At 36.8% G+C, this 17,797-nt stretch overlaps 1 protein-coding gene across 2 annotated transcripts; it reads left to right on the top strand.

Moving 5' to 3' along the window:
• The first annotated feature begins 14,603 nt into the window (after window positions 1–14,603).
• LOC127093138 (protein fluG) lies at window positions 14,604–17,241 on the top strand. Of its 2 annotated transcripts, XM_051032041.1 has the most exons (9): window positions 14,605–14,826; window positions 14,957–15,208; window positions 15,349–15,417; window positions 15,522–15,636; window positions 16,099–16,204; window positions 16,290–16,446; window positions 16,562–16,657; window positions 16,745–16,793; window positions 16,888–17,241. In XM_051032041.1, the coding sequence occupies exons 1-9, from the start codon at window positions 14,665–14,667 to the stop codon at window positions 17,028–17,030; spliced, it is 1,149 nt and encodes a 382-aa protein (XP_050887998.1). In that variant the 5' UTR covers window positions 14,605–14,664; the 3' UTR covers window positions 17,031–17,241. The 2 variants fall into 2 exon arrangements, with proteins under 2 accessions (XP_050887997.1, XP_050887998.1); XM_051032040.1 differs by lacking the exon at window positions 16,745–16,793 and having other exon boundaries at window positions 14,604–14,826.
• Window positions 17,242–17,797: the final 556 nt, after the last annotated feature.

Genomic DNA, 17,797 nt, shown 5'->3' with positions numbered 1-17,797 from the left:
ACAAAAAAGACTAATGCCGTTGGCCGGGATGACCTAACCGACCCCCGGTCCCACATCCCCTAGTTATTCGAACGCGCGACCCTAACTCACGTTGATGATTCACCCCAAGTGTTTGAGTATCTAAGGGCCCAGGAACATCACCACCAACTGCAGGAGATTGCCTAAGATATTCAAACAAATCCGCGTAGTCTTGTGTATACATTGAAGTGCTACTGCCATAACTGAGTTCATGACCCATGCCAGAGTAGTTGATTTGTGCTTGAGTTATTGGAGGGCGACCGTGACGATTGAAGGGAGACATTGGTGTGAATGATGCATCGAGGAAAGGTTGAAATGATTGTTGTGGTGTTTGGTAGCCATATGGTTATTGCATGTTTTGGTTTTGTGATCTTTGAGCTTCTTGGCTATAGTATGAGGAGGGACGGTTGGTGTTAAATGATCGTTGAGTGTTTTGGCTAAGGCGGCTATGGTAGGGTGATGTGTTGGGTACATAGCGATGTTGGGTGTCTTGATGATGATCTACTTGTTGGTGGTGGTATGGGGTATGCTTTTGGTATTGTGGTTGGGTGTTTGGCATGTTAGGGTCGTATGTTTGTGTGTGTGGATCGGAAATTTTGATGGATAAGGGGTTGTGAGTAACCGGTCTGACAATGTTGTTGGGGGTTGGATGTTGAACCTTCTTGTGTGTAAGTTGCATGGCGTGTGTCGTATAGGTACATATCCTCGGCGATGAACTCAAATCCAACCGATATGTACCAAGTCATATAATTACGATTTGGTTTTTCTTCGATTGACATCACATCGTCAGTTAAGACATGGTCTTGTCGGTGCTTCCATTTTCGACACTCAGATCTAGCGAAGCTTTGCCAAGGGTTAAAGTTCCATTGGTCGTTAACTTGTCGTAGATACCATTCTCCGAGGTTTATCAGGGGATCTGGGATGTGTTGAAGCATACCGAACTGCAATTTAACACGACCACTATGGTGCATCTCCACACTGGTGAATCTTATGATCAGTGTGCATGCAGTCCAAACGGTTGTGTCTTGTTCGTTGATTTCATGGTCATGATCCAAGTTTAGATATGGATGCTAAATGAACTGAAATGTGAATATATATTAGATTGTAAATTTGTTAGAAGAAATTAACAAATTATTACGAATTAATTAGGTTAATGGAAATACATCGGTTGGTCGAAGGTGATCCAAGAGATTGCGATACTGGGTAATACAGTGTCTAGGACATCTGTTGTAACTCATACCACATGCCGACCATCTGCATCATAAAAGTAAAAATATTATTTAGAGATAATAATCGGTAAAGTAAGTAAATATAGTCCATTTTTAAGAACTTACTTTTGTGTGTACAGAAATGTGAATGGGTTGTGGTTGACGGGCGCTAGGGACGGTAGTCTGGACCAACCCTATGCTTGAAGCAAAACAACACATCCAGAAAATGTAGATGTGTCTTTGTGTGCATTTTTACACAAAGAGCTATAAAGATAAGCCAAAAAAGTGGACCCCTAACTGTAACTTCTTATTCTATCTACATGTCATAGTAAAGGTAATACATAACATGCATACTAGAACCGCTACTTTCGGGAAATAAAAATAAACCAATTAAAAGTATAATATAACACCTAGTTTTTATTATTCGAGCGTCTTCGATATAATTCTCATCTAACCGTAAGCTATTGTAATATGCCTTAAGGCGTGAAAGGAGTATACCTTGACCTCTCGAGTTATCATCTAACAAGTCAGCATCCAAGAGGTCCATGCAAATTGAATTCGCATCGTTGGTTTTACCATTTACCGCCTTACCTTCGATAGGCAGTCCCAATAATATGTAGACATCTTCTAACGTCATTGTATATTCACCGGTTGGAAACCAGAATGTGTGTGTCTCGGGACACCATCTTTCACATAATGCAAGAATAAATTTAGTATCAACCGACCAAGACATTATTTTGACATAAGGTTGAATCATCGCGTCCATGTGAACAAATTCGTGGACACGAGTTCGAAACCTACAAAATTTCTAAAAAATAAATAACAAAATAAGTTACTTTATAAAAAATTGTGTTAGAAAAATAATACAAGAAATAAACGCTTACATAAGTTGCTATGTTTGCAACTGTGCCTCTATGCGATTCACCCATAATTAGCAGAGACATCTTGTCATAGTGTTGCAGATGAAACATTGGTTGTTGCAGATGAAAGAGTGATTATTACAGGTGTAGAAGTGATTGTTGTTGATGAAGAAGTGATTATTGCATGACTATTTATAATGAGAGACATTCAAAAGTTTGCATGCATGGAAAAATGGGCATGCAAGCTAGCGCCAATTGGTTTAGCATGCACATGCAAATGTTCAAAGCTAGCGCCATATGGACTGGCGCCTCCTAGGTCATGGAAGGTTGCATGCATGGTCTTATCCCTAGTATGCATGGCTATTTACATGCAACGCAGAATCTCGAGGTCTGCACATACAAGGCACCCATGTTCAAAAAATGCATGCAGACGCTAAATGGAATGGCACTAGCTCTTGCATGCATGTCATGTCACATTCATCTGCACCCAAATATTACTATTCATCCGCACCCAAATATTACTATGTCATCTTCACCCAAATATATTATCAATGTTCACTGCAACGGTGAGACATATGAGTGTGATGTATACGAGTTTTGTTTTTGAAACACCGATACTATCCGACTTACGATCAAGAGAAATTCAAATTTCTTGCATTTGAAAAAACAAAGAATGTTGCATAGGATCTGGTCTTGTGTCACAAATCCCGTATCAAAATCCAATTTATTTCGAGAATAGTCAATGTAAATTTTACCCGCTAAAGGTACGGGACGATGAAGATGTTGAATATATGTTTGTTAGTCACGAACATTCTGGTTGCAACTCTATTGAGTTATATATTACTCTTCAACAAAATATACCATCTCAACAATCTTAGATAACTAATCAAGTTGAATCTGATGAATTTAATTCAGAAAACTCAGATGAAGCCGACCTAGAAGAATAAGCATAAGTCGAGGTCGTTGATGAAGAAGAAGAAGAAACCGAGACACAGGTCGATCATATGTTAAACAACAACATTGAAGATGACGATCATCCAACGCCATTACCTCTAAGTCATGTATATAATCCTCCTCAACATATGACAAACATGGATTTGCATGACGATGAAACATACAACATTGTTTTTTATAACTCGTATCCACGATCAGAGGGTGAGTTAAAAGTGGGAGACACGTTCCGCACTAAAGAAGAATGTGTGCGAGCTATCAAAAAAATTCACATGAATAACTCTGTTGATTTCACCGTGAAACACACTAATTCGATAAGGTATGTCTTCGAATGTCGTAACATCCTTTGCAAGTTTCGGTTGACTGCGTCTCACAAGAAGAGAATCGATTCTTGGGAGATAGCTTTTATAGACTCACCTCACAGTTGCATTGGCACTAATGTTGTATAAGATCACCGTAAATTAAGCGCTGAATTGATATGTCAAGACATTTTCCCACTTGTTAACAAAGACCCATCAGTAAAGGTGAGTATAATAATATCTCATATCGTCACAAGATATAATTATACTCCATCTTACAAGAAAGCGTGGGTTGCAAGGACAAAGGCTATTGAACATGTATTCGGCAACTGAAAGGATTCATACAAAGAATTGCCACAGTTTTTATGGGCACTTAAAACATGCGCACCGGGAATTGTTGCAATTATGGAGACATTTCTAACATTTATGCCAGACGGAACTTGTGTTGCTGGAAATAGAAACTTTCACCGCCTCTTTTAGGCGTTTCAACCATGCAGCAAAGGTTTTACATTCTGCAAACCTATTACTCAAATTGATGGAACATGGTTATACAGCAAATACAAGGGTACTTTTCTTATGGTTGTTGCACAAGACGACAACAATAATGTCTTTCCCATTGCCTTTGCTCTAGTTGAAGGTGAAACTGCTGGTGGTTAGGGTTTCTTCCTTCGTCATCTTAGAACACATGTCGCTCCATAAGCCAATCTCTATTTGATTTCAGATAGACATGTTGCCATTGAGAGTGCTTACAATAACCATGATAACGGATGGCATGATCCTCCTTTTACCCATGTCTATTGCATTAGACATATCGCATAAAATTTCATGCATGTAATCAAAGAGAATAACATTCGCAAAAAAGTGGTGAATGCAGGGTATGCTCTTAACTCAGCCGTCATTTCAACATTACCGTGACATAATTAGATTGTCTAATGCAGATGCAGGAAGGTGGGTGGATAACATACCATTAGAGCATTGGACAAGGGCATTTGACAGAGGCTGTCGATGGGATCACATGACAACAAACCTTGTGGAGTGCATGCATGGCGTATTCAAAGGCATTAGAAATCTACCAATAACCGTATTGGTCAGAACAACCTATTTTAGGTTTGCATCTACCTTCGCAACCAGAGGTGAAAGATGGAGTGCAGTGTTAATGTCAGGTCAATTATTCAGTGAGTGTTGTATGAAAGGGATGAAATAGGAAACTATTAAAGCTAGCACACACACGATTACAATCTTTGAGCATCATAAGCAAAATTTTAGTGTACAGGAAACAATGGACCACAATGAGGGGAGGCCAAATTTATCCTATGTTGTCAGACTAAACAGAAGTTGGTGCGACTGTGGAAAGTTCCAGGACTTCCGTATTCCTTGCTCCTATGTCATTGCGGCATGCACATATACTCGCCAAGACGCTTACAATCATTTAGCCGATGTTTACAAGGCCATTACCGTCATGAATGTATACAATGAAAGCTTCTCAGTGCTAGCAATAGAGGAATATTGATTTCCATATGAAAGGGACATAGTTTGGCACAACGATGAGATGCGAAGAAAGAAAAAATGGCGGCCAAATAGCACGCTTATTAGAACAAAAATGGATACGAATGATAAAATAATAAGATTATGTAGTATATGTCGTCAACCCGGACACAATAAGAACAAATGTCCCAATCTAGGAGTAACCTCTGCATCACAATTTAGTACCTCCTTTCAATTTTTGTAACCTTGAATTTTTATATAATAATAATTTTTTGTTACAACAAGGTTAACAACAAACATCACTCCAACATAAGTACACTTAAAATCGAACAAATCTAATAAACAACACAAACAACAAATATCGATTGCAGATGAAAATATTTAACTTGGTGAATTTTTTTTTTAAATATCCAGAATTTAAAATTTTTTTTCAAAAATACACCATTTTTCAAAAAAATTACAAAAATGGTCATTTTTGGCCCTAAACTACACCTAGGCGCCACCCTAGTTGGCGCCTACCCTTAAGGGGTAGGGCAAGTCGCCACTAGGAGTGGCGCCTACACTCTTTCAATTTTTTTTTTTTAATATGTTTTTTTTTTAAATTTTTTTTTAATTAATGAGTTTATATTTTTTATAAATTATATAAATTTATATTAACACATATATATAAATAAAATTATTTACAAGATATATATATATTAATTATATATATATAATTTATATATATATATTAATTTAATTTATAAGTAATTAAATTATTTATAAATTTTGGAAAAAAATTAATTTATATACGTGTAAATAAATATTTATAGACATGTAAATTAATATATATATATATATATATATATATATATATATATATATATATATATATATAATATATATATATATATTATATATATATATATATATATATATATATATATATATATTATATATATAATATATATATATATATATATATATATATATATATAAAGATATGATAGACAATATCTTTAAAGATAAAGATAAAGGTATAAAGATAATAAACAGAAAATATTTTTATTTAAATAATCGACAAGACAAATATTACAAAGATATGATTAAAATGCATTATTAATTTGGGATTTATCACATATGATGCGGTCCCTGGTACGATCCGCACGGGGGAGGTCTAATTACTCGCCTAGACGGTTCACGTGGTGGTGGTGCTTCCCTATTACCACCCCTAGTCCTAACGCGTCCCCTTGCCGTTTGCCGTTGTGGTTGGGTCGAAGTCCCTTCAGTGCTGTAGGAAAGACGGGTCCCCTCTGCGCCCTCAAAGCTTTGTCTCGGTGGGACAAACTGACTACTGCTGGGTGCGCCCTCGAATTGTGGTCTTTGGTAGTTTAGGGTTGAATTGGGTTGGCCAAAGAACAATGTTTGTTGTGATGTGTAGTAGTCTTGTTGGTAATCCTCTTGTATACCCGTGTCGGGGCTAGGTGGAGGACTGGAAGAGCTCGGGACATTGTCGTGATGGAAGTGTTGGGATTGGTGGAAGTGGGGGGATTGATATTGTGGTAGGTGTTGGGACTGTTGATGGTGGTGGGAATGTTGAGTTTGGTGTTGGTAATCTTCATGGTATTGGGGTTGAGTTTGTGGTATGTATTGTTGATTTGGTTGGGGGGTGGACATGTGTTGTGGTGGTTGTTGTTGGTAATACGGTGGTGGTGGTTGTTGTTGGTAATAAGGTGGTGGTTGTTGTTGTTGGTAAAATGGTGGTGGTGGTTGTTGTTGGTAATAAGGTGGTGGTTGTTGTTGTTGGGAATATTGTGGTGGTTGTTGTTGTTGGAAATATGGCTGTTGCATCCGGGGATCGTCCAAATAGAACGGGTCAGACACAATCATTTCTGGATTTGTATTTGCTCTATACCAATCCACATATTCCCTTGTCGGCTTCATTTCGTTGGGCGCCACCGGAAATTGTAGAACATAGTGGGCACGGTCTTTCCACATTTTACGGAACTCCTTAGCAAATTCCTTCCAATGTTGGGCATACCACTGGTGGCTGACTTTTTTTAGATGCCAAGGTTCCATAGACATTGGGGGGCCTGGGATTTCTTGATGCATTCCGAATTGCAGCTTGACACGGTCACTTTGGTGCATCTCCACAGTGGTGAACCGCATTATGGCCGTTTTTGCTGTCCAAACAGCTACATCTTCGGGGTTGGGTTGATGTTCCAATCCCAAATATGGCCACCAAATAAACTGCAAAGAAAAAAGAAAATATGTTATTTATCGAGAATGCATGATATTAATAAATCAGTTAGAAGCTGAGTGATTTAGTGGTAATACATCTTGTGCTCGGAGACGATCCAAGAGTTGACGATAAAATATAATTTTATTTTTGGGGGTAAGACTGTAATCCAGTCCGGTTGTAATGAACCTAAAGAAAAAAAGATAAATAATATTATTTACAAATATTTATAGAATAAATATACAAAATGAAATAACATCATAAATTTACCTAGTTGCGTAGGGGAAGGAGTAGACATTAGGATTTTCTGGGGCTAGCCTCGGCAATCTCCACCACCCCCATGTTTGGAGCAAAAAAGCACATCCAGAAAATGTACAGTGCTCATTTTGTGCATTTTTACACAAAGAGCTATATAGGAATGCTAATACAGCAGAACCCCAACTATATGTGCTTATTCTATCAATGTCCCCGAGCAAACTCAAGTACATAAAGTTTATGCTATTTCCCGTCCCTTCGGGAAATAGCAAGTTCCCAAACAATAGCATAATGTAAACCCGGGTTTTTATGACTTTTTCTTGTTCGGAGGATTCCTCAGTCAAAGTTATGGAGTCGTGGTACAATTGGAGGCTAGATAATTTAATACCCTGACCCCTTGCTTTTGCAGATCCCTCACCCTCGACCAGATCTACCCCCAACATTTGAACACATATTTGGTTGGGCTGTTGAACATTTCCAGTCACAGGCTTACCATCTATTCTAAGACCCAAAAGCATGTACACGTCCTCTAATGTGACGGTACATTCACCAGTTGGTAGGTGAAAAGTGTGTGTCTCAGGTCTCCAACGTTCACACAGAGCCAAAATGAATTTGACATCAATTGTGGCATTTACGACATGCATAACATGACCGAAACCCGCACGCTCTATGTAAGGTACGCACCATGGGTCTGGATAAGGCATAGGGTGTGAACGTTGACGAAATTTCTTGGGATCCTTTAAAAACAAACAATATAAACAATCATTAGATTGGACTTTTAAAAAACAAATTACAAACATACGAAAGAGGCAATGTTCAAGAAAAACTTACGAATGAGGCAATGTTTGCCCTAGTGCCTCTGTGTTCTTGGCCCATGGTAAGAAGATACATGACTGCAATGTAGAACGAAGCTTGGTGGATGAGAAGTTTCGCCGGAGTTCTCTGAATAAAAGTGTTAGTGGTTGATGAAAACTTGCAAGAATGACCCTCTATTTATACTCGTTTTCAAGTAGACTGAATATGCAAAAATGTGACAAGTGTAAGGCATGCGTGGGAACCTGATGATGCAAAGGTGTGACACGTGGAAGGCATGCGTGGGAATCTTGCAGAATAGGTGCAGGCTAGGTGGTAGTGTTGGCATGCATTGGTGCAGACTAGGTTGCACTTGTCTTGTCTTGGGGAAGACTTGGTGGAACCTGATGATGCAAAGGTGTGACACGTGGAAGGCATGCGTGGGAATCTTGCAGAATAGGTGCAGGCTAGGTGGTAGTGTTGGCATGCATTGGTGCAGACTAGGTTGCACTTGTCTTGTCTTGGGGAAGACTTGGTGGAACCTGATGATGCAAAGGTGTGACACGTGGAAGGCATGCGTGGGAATCTTGCAGAATAGGTGCAGGCTAGGTGGTAGTGTTGGCATGCATTGGTGCAGACTAGGTTGCACTTGTCTTGTCTTGGGGAAGACTTGGTGGAATCTGATGATGCAAAGGTGTGACACGTGGAAGACATGCGTGGGAATCTTGCAGAATAGGTGCAGGCTAGGTGGTAGTGTTGGCATGCATTGGTGCAGACTAGGTTGCACTTGTCTTGTCTTGGGGAAGACTTGGTGGAACCTGATGATGCAAAGGTGTGACACGTGGAAGGCATGCGTGGGATTATTATTTAAAATAAATAATCAGGTTGTTAAAAATAAATAATTAAGCTTAAATAAGATTGAATATTATTTTAAACACATAATGGAAAAAAGAGGTAGTTTAGTATTGGAAGTGTGATATTCAGTATTGGAAGTTCAAGAAGTTTAAGTTTTTGGGAGTGTTGCATTCAAAGGTGTGACACGTGTAAGGCATGCGTGGGAATCTTGCAGACTTGGTGGTGAATACTTTTGAGGAACAAGCATGCGTGGGAATCTCTGAGACTAAGTTCAGACTATGTGGAGAATACATTTGATGGATAGGCAGTAGACGTGTCAAAATTATTACATGCATGCAGCTCCACCTAGCCTGCAAGATTCTTGCATGCTTTACACGTGTCCAATTTTTGCATGCGTTGCTCTTGGGGAAGGCTTGGTTGAAGACATGCATGCAAAGATGTGTCGGAATCTTGCAGTATAAATATTCACAATATCTTCACAAAACCTTCACAAAACATCACAAAAAATGGCATCTTCATCACAATACAAAATCAAAGCTCACGTCAATGGTGAGACTTATGAATGTGATATGTCTGGCTTCCTATTTAGAAACACCGAATGCACTCGTTTTTGTCTAAATAGAGGAGCTGACTTCTCTTATCTGAAAAGGAAGATTGAGTCCAAACTAAGACAACCCGTGTCCCAAATTTTTTATCAACAACCTTTTTTTTCAGAAAATAACTCTGTCAAGTTTTATAAGTCATTGATTCAAAATGACATGGAGACAAAATACATGTTTCGTAACCATGAGTATTCTGGTTACGAATACATAGTGTTGTACATTGTGTTGGAACAATTTCAACCAGCTCAGAATATTCAGTCACAGGTTATTGATCCTGTGATTGATGACGAACAAGATGTTGAGCACCACGTTGAAGACGATGTGGTTGATGATGCTGAAGACGTGGTTGATGACTTGGTGAACCGTGATTCTGAAGACGAAGACCAAGTTCAAATACCTATAGCGCAACGCTACTCACCGCCTGCGCACTTCACAACACTTAACTTGGGCGAGGATGAGCCCTCATCAGATATGTTCTACAACCCATATATGAGGTCTGATGAGGACTTAAAGAAGGGTGACCAATTTCGGACCAAGGAAGAGTGTCTGTTAGCAATAAAGAACTGGCACTTGAAAAACTGTGTTGACTACGATGTTATCAAATCAAATCCGGAAAGATACGTTATTGTATGCAAAAATCCGGAGTGTGGGTATAGGTTGATGGCATCGTACAAGAAGAAACATAATGCGTGGGTGATAGGGTCCATTTCTCAAGCTCACATTTGCGTCAACACCAACATGGCACAGGATCATCGCAAACTTAGCCATGATATGATCTGCCATTCCATATTACCTCTAGTTGAGGATGACCCGTCACTGAAGGTCAAAACAATTATCTCCCATTGTGTGGCTGTTTTCAAATATACACCGTCATACAGAAAGGCTTGGTTAGCGAAAACCAAGGCAATTGAACTGGTATACGGTAACTGGGAGGAATCATACAAACAACTACCACGCTACCTGGCTGCACTACGATTGTATTCACCTGGGACGGTTTCTATAATGGAGACCTTGCCGGCACAATCCCCTGACGGAACTCGTCTAGAAGGTAATGGAATATTCCATAGACTTTTCTGGGCATTCCGTCCCTGCATCATCGGTTTCACATTCTGCAAACCACTTGTTCAAGTCGATGGAACTTGGCTGTATGGGAAATACAAAGGATCGTTACTGATGGCGGTTGCACAAGATGGAAATTCTAATATTTTCCCAATAGCCTTTGCATTGGTAGAAGGAGAAACGGCTACTGCTTGGAGTTTCTTCCTTAAGAATCTCCGAACGCACGTGACTCCACAAGCTGGCATCTGTGTGATTTCTGACAGGCACGCGTCAATAGACAGTGCATACAATAATCCAGCAAATGGTTGGCATGACCCCCCGTCTACCCATGTCTACTGCATCAGGCATATTGCTCAAAATTTTATGCGGGAGTTCAAGGATAACTTCTTGAAGCAACATTTGATAAACGCGGGGTATGCATTAAACCAACCTGGATTCCAATACTACCGCCGAGAAATAGTGTTGGCAAATTCTGATGCAGGGAGGTGGATCGATAATATCGACAGAGCGAAGTGGACTAGATCATACGACGATGGGGTGAGGTGGGGCCACATGGCAACAAATCTTGTGGAATCAATGAACGGCGTCTTTAAGGGCATACGTAACCTCCCGGTAACCGCATTGGTGAGTGCGACCTATTTTCGGATGACAACGTTGTTCGTAACAAGAGGCAGGCGCTGGCGTGAAGTGTTGCAGACGAGTCAAGTATATAGTGATGCCTGCATGAAGTTTATGAGGCAGGAATCTGCCAAAGCCAGCAGCCATCGGGTTACGGAATTCGACCGCCATGGGCACACTTTTAGTGTCAAGGAAACAATTGACCACAACCAAGGGCTGCCCAGACAAGAGTATAGGGTCCTAATACCAGACCGTTGGTGCGACTGTGGTCAATTTCAGGCCTATCGTATGCCTTGTTCCCATGTCATTGCAGCGTGTTCACACAGCCACTTCGATGCATTATCGCTAGTGTCTCCCATCTACAAAGTTGCAACATTGCTCAATGTATATGACAATCCCTTTCCGGTGGTAGCATTGGAGGCGTATTGGCCAGAGTATGACGGGGAAATTGTTTGGCACAATGCGGCGGAATAAAAGTGGTCGCCCAAATAGCAGGCGCATTAGAACTGAAATGGACGTCGCAAAGAAAATGCAGAGGAAGTGTAGCATATGTAGACAACTAGGGCATAATAAGAACAAATGTCCATATCGTGGATCTAGTTCCACAACTTAGTTTTCATATTGCTCAAAATATGTGTACCAATGCTATTTATCATTAAAGTTTACTTTTTATTCCAAATAGAAGATGACACTTGAACAACAGACACAAACATCTAACATTACAACACCAATTACTAAAACAAAAACAAATACTGGAACAAAAACAAGTACTAAAACAAGAACAAGTACTAGAACAATAACAAATACAACAACAACATGACAAACAACCATTAAAATCTAAGAAATTACAACAGTTAACACTATGTCGTCTGATCCATGCATCATTTGGATGCAATCAATGTCGCTTTCAACTTCAACCCACCAACGTATCGTTTCTCCAGTTTCAAATGAGAACCTTGTTCTAAGACTCTAAATCCTTCTGATGACTTCACCAGGTTGGTAATCTCCCTCTAACCAAGATATCAAGGACCTTTTTAGTTGGTCCAACGAACGGATGTTCCAAAATTTCATCTCCATTGGGGGTTTCAAAGGCGAGAAAATAACATGCTCATCCCTTTTTAAGATTACTTGTTCAGGATCCGGGCGCCTTGATGATGTTCGCTGCCATGACGACGGTCTTGGGGATGCCATGAACTCAACTTGATAGAGAAAGTGATAGGAAATAGTGGTGAAGAAAATGCAAGGAAATAACACTTTATTTATAGGAAAAGATCGGGGTTGTACACCAATCTACTTAACCCTAATTAGTGTCGCACTTGATTAATTAGTCTTATGGGGAATTAGGGTTTCAATTAGGTCATAACTACCAAACTCTAATTATAACCGATCAATAAACCCTAATTATAATTGATAAATTAACCTTAACATGATTAACCCTAAATCTCCCAAAAATTTATAATTAATATTAATTACTTATAAATTAAATTAATATATATATAAATTAATATATATATATATATATAGAAGTGTCAAAAAAGCCCTAAATGATAAAGCCCCAACAATTAGGCCCCCTATTTGGCCCAATTTTTTTAGGCCCCCTACTAAATCAATAATTTTTTGGCCCCTTATTTTTAAGCCCCATCTTATTTTTGGTTTTTAAGGGGCCTAAGTGAGGGGCTCAAAATATAATTTATTTTTTAAAATATATATTTTAAAAATAATAAAAAAAATTATAAAATTAATTTTTTTCTTAAAAAAAAGTAAAAATTATTTTCAAAAATAAAAAAAAAGTTGATTTTTTCAACAAAAACATTAATTTTTTTTCAAAAAAAAAACAACATGTCGATTTTTTTTAAAATATTTAAATTTTTTATTTTTTCTGAAAAAGTGATATTTCTGAAAAAAAAAATTATTTTTTTCAAAAATAGGAAAAAGTTGATTTTTTCAAAAAAAAAATGATTTCTTTTTAATATGATAAAGGCGATATGTTTTTTAAAAAAAATATTTTTTGGAAAAAAAATATTTTTTTTTGAAATAAACAAGTTGATTTTTTTCAAAAATAAAAAAAAAATTCCAAAAAAAAATCGAATTTTTTTCGAAACAGGAAATGTCATTTTTTTATAAATAAAAGAAGTCCATATTTTCAAAAATAATAAAAAAAAATGTGTTTTTTTAAAAATGGCTTTTTTCGAAAAAAAAAAAAAACCGATTTTTCCCGAAAATAAAAAAAAATATCGATTTTTTCCGGAAAAATGAAATCGATTTTTTTTTTAAATAAAAAATTTAGTTTTATTTGAAACAAAATCGACTTTTTATGAAATTAAAAAAGTCGATTTTTTTTGAATTTTTTTTTCATGAAAATAAAAAAATAATAATTTTTTCTTTAAAAACAAAACAAATTTTTCTTAAAAAAATCAATTTTAAAATATGATGGGGCCTTAAGCCCTCAATTGAATTTTATGGGCCTTTATTTTAGGGGCCCCATATATTTTAGGGCTCATTTATTTTTAAAATTTTGGGCCCTTATATATTTTGGGGCCTTAAAAATTAGGCCCTGGCCCCTTAAATTGACACCTCTATATATATATATATATATATATATATATATATATATATATATATATATATATATAATATATGTATCTTGTAAATAATTTTATTTATATATATGTATTAATATAAATTTATATAATTTATAATAAATCTAAATTCATAAATTAAAAAAAAATTTAAAATAAAATAAAATAAAATAAAATAAACATATTAAAAAAAAAAAAAAAAAAGGAAAAAGAGTGTAGGCGCCACTCCTAGTGGCGACTTGCCCTACCCTTTAAGGGTAGGCGCCAACTAGGGTGGCGCCCAAGTACAAAATTAGGGCAAAAAATGCCCATTTTTGTAATTTTTTTGAAAAAATGTGTATTTTTGAAATTTTTTTTAAAATTCTGGATATTAAAAAAAAAATTCACAATATTTAAAAACAACATTTCTAACTGATTACAATAATCAAACTCATGTCATCTGGTCCAAACATCATTTCCCTAGCATCCTTATAAGTTTTTACTCGCACCCAATCAAATATACTATCGAGTCTCTCAATACTTCTAATTTTTTTCCCTTCTGGTATTTTTCCATCTAACCAACTAACCAACTCCCTCTTTAGTTGATCGAAACGATAGATGTTCCAGAAGAGCATCACCATCAGAGACTTATCTCTCAAATAAATCACTTTCCATAGGAATGACAAATACCAAACATGTTTGCAATATGACGAAAATAGATGTGGAAAAATGAGTAAAAAATTCAACTACTAGTACCAAGTGAGAAATTAGTGAGTTTGAAAAAAAAATAATATAAAGAATAGAGCAGTGAATTGACTCTTGAGTTAAGAGCTTAGCTATATAATTGAGGTGAGTATGACTCTTGAGTAAGAGAGAGGGAGAGAGAATGGATTTCAGTGAGTTGAAAAAAACTATCGAGGAGTTGGAAATTGTGGATGGTCATGCTCACAACTTAGTTGCACTAGACTCCAACTTTGCTTTTATCCATGCTTTTTCTCTTGCTCATGGTGATGCTGTTGCTTCAACACAACATTCTCAATCCTTCAAGGTAATTAACAGAGCGATCCTCTAGCTAATTAACATTTATTTAAATTAATTAGCTTAATCATTTGTTATTGAAATTATGTGTATAAAAATAGCACAAAACTTAACCATGATCGCTGATTATGTGATGTCAGAGAAATCTAAGAGATATAGCTGAATTGTATGGATGCGATTCAACTTTGGAAGCTGTTGAAGAACACAGAAGAGTTTCTGGATTAGAATCTATTACCTCAACATGTTTCAAAGCTGCAAGAATCTCTACCGTAATCTTCGATGATGGAATTGATTTGGACAAAATAATTGATACCGAATGGCACAAGACTTTTACTCCTCATGTTGCTACACTCGTAAGAGTTGAACGCCTTGCTGAGAAAATCCTCAATCAAGTGAGATTCTTATTCACAATCACTCTAATTCATATGCATAAACTTTAAAAAGATTTTAAATAACCATCACGATCACGTAAAGACTTTCGGGATTTCGGTCAGTATTGACTGCTTCGTGTATACTTGGATGCTTCATGTAGGGTTTGCCAGATGGATCTTCTTGGACACTCGAATCATTCACTAATGCATTTCTCTCCAAGTTGGAATCATATCCTACAAAATTTTCTATCTTTCTTTCACACACACTTAGTTGTAGAAAAAAAGTATAAAGTTGAATGTTTTAGTAGAATTCCTTAACATGATGGATGTTACAGTTGCTGGTGAGATAGTTGGTTTGAAAAGCATAGCAGCATACTACTTTGGCTTAGATATCAATATAAATGTGACTAAAAAAGAAGCTGAGGAGGCTTTGCAACAGGTGTTAGCAGGTTTGTAGAAAATGAAAATTGGTATCATTATTTATACGTTTTATGGTATTATGGTTTTAAGTTGTTGTTGCGGTCGCAGACGTGGTTGCGGTTGCGGGTGTTGCGATTGCGATCATTGCGGTTGCTTCACATTGCAGCGTGATTTTTGATTGGGAAGTATTTGAGATACACCCTTAAAAAGTACTTAATGTAATGATTTTTCATTACACTACATCATCAAAAAGTAAATTGAGTTTTGAGGGTTCTAAAATTGAGTTTTGATGAAAATAGCGAAGAAACATGAAATGAAGTTGTCTGATGCAATTCCTAATGCAGACAGTAATTTTAAATCACACTGCAATTATGGTCCGTTGTGATTGCGGAGACTACCCGTATCAGCAATATTACGGCTGCAATTGCAGTTGTGGACCTCAATTTCAAACCATGGTATTAATATTAGTGCTGATTATTTTTATAATTCAGTTTGGAAGCCTGTCTTGGTAGCAAACAAAAACCTGGTTGATTACATCTTCTTGATAAGTTTGGAATTCGCTCAATCACATGATTTGCCAATGCAGATACACACAGGGTAATTAATGCATGGTTATACATTGATTGTTTCTATACATTTTTAGGTAAATTTACCATAAACTTTTGTTTCTAAAATTAATCAGATTTGGAGATAGAGGTTTGAATCTGAGAATGTCCAATCCTCTTTATCTCCACAATGTTCTTGAGGACAAGAGATTCGCAAAGTGCAGGATTGTTCTTTTACATACATCATATCCATTCTCAAAGGAAGCATCATATCTAGCTTCTCTCTACTCCCAGGCAAGCACATAACAACTCAGTTTATTGAATTAGTACATTCGAGCTTAGTGTACATGGCATGGTTTCTGCAGTGAAAGATCTTTTAGAGCAAGCACATAATAATCTTCTTTTTCAGGTTTACCTTGATTTTGGGTTGGCTATTCCAAAGCTTAGTGTACATGGCATGGTTTCTGCAGTGAAAGATCTTTTAGAGCAAGCACCATTAAATAAGGTGAGAGAGTATAAGAAATTCAAAAAGTAATGTTGTTGTTAAATTCTCATTCATGTCTTATAAAGAGTAAACTTTGTATTATTGCAGGTGATGTTTAGTACTGATGCTTATGCATTTCCTGAACTCTTCTACTTAGGTTTGCTTAACATCAATTATAATGTTACCTAATTTTGAAGATCATATATATCTGTGAAGATTATTGGTTAAAATCATGAGATTTGTTGTGACAGGTGCGAAAAATGCTCGCAAAGTTGTTTTCACCGTTCTGCGTGACTCGTGCATTGACGGCGATCTCACTGTTCCGGAGGCTGTGGAAGCTGCAAAAGATCTGTTTGCACGAAATTCAATCAGTTTCTATAAGATTACCAGTTAACATTGTTATGCCAATTTCATTAAGGTCCTATTTTAGGACTATAGTTTGTTATCAGTTATCTAGTAGTTCTCAAGTGTTGGTTTTCAGTTATTGTTGGTTTTCAATCATATGAAGTTACTCTTTTTTTCTTCAAGTTTGTTTTAAAATCTTATATGCAATGACAATATTTACAAGTTGTTATGAAAATCGTTCACTCCAGTGAACTTTTCAATCTCATACTTTGTTGACGGCATCTTCTCCATGCTCACCGCACCAATTTGTTATGAAAATGATATCGGAATAACAAAGTTAATTGATTTCTTGATCAGGAAGAAACCCACAAGGATAGAAAAAAGGGAAGCAAGAAGAACATAACAAATTGATTATAAACTGCTATTCTTTACTTTCTCTTTGAAACAAGATTATAAGTGTTACAAAATAGCAAATAACCTCTCTCAATCTATTTAGGATTTGCGTTATGCAACGGGCTTTTACACACAGGCCCATTGCATGAACAACAATGAACCATTGAATAAATTGAGAGTGGAAATGAAAGAGATGAAGAGAGCATAGCTATGAGTAATTTTGTTATTCAATCGTCAAAGTTTTTTTGCTTCCACTCTACTCATAGATATGCTTTCTTCATCTCTTTCGATTCCATTCTATGTGTATTGAATGGTTCATTGCTGTTCATAGTTCACCATGATTGTGTAAGACTCAATATGGTATCAATAGATTTTCTCTTCAAATCTTGCTTTTCCTCTTCATTTGACAAGTTTTGATTTTTG

The sequence above is a fragment of the Lathyrus oleraceus genome, chromosome 6 (genome assembly GCF_024323335.1).
Source record: "Lathyrus oleraceus cultivar Zhongwan6 chromosome 6, CAAS_Psat_ZW6_1.0, whole genome shotgun sequence".
In the NCBI taxonomy this organism is placed as follows: domain Eukaryota; kingdom Viridiplantae; phylum Streptophyta; class Magnoliopsida; order Fabales; family Fabaceae; genus Lathyrus; species Lathyrus oleraceus.
Note: the sequence above shows the minus strand (reverse complement) of the source record. Positions and strands in the feature narration are given on the sequence as shown.

Bases quoted from the DNA above. Each gene is read 5' to 3' on its own strand.
- LOC127093138 (XM_051032040.1), top strand. From the start codon at position 14,665: ATGGATTTCAGTGAGTTGAAAAAAACTATCGAGGAGTTGGAAATTGTG. The intron at 14,827-14,956 runs GTAATTAACAGA...ATGTGATGTCAG, and splicing joins AACATTCTCAATCCTTCAAG to AGAAATCTAAGAGATATAGC. The intron at 16,205-16,289 runs GTAATTAATGCA...AAAATTAATCAG, and splicing joins CCAATGCAGATACACACAGG to ATTTGGAGATAGAGGTTTGA.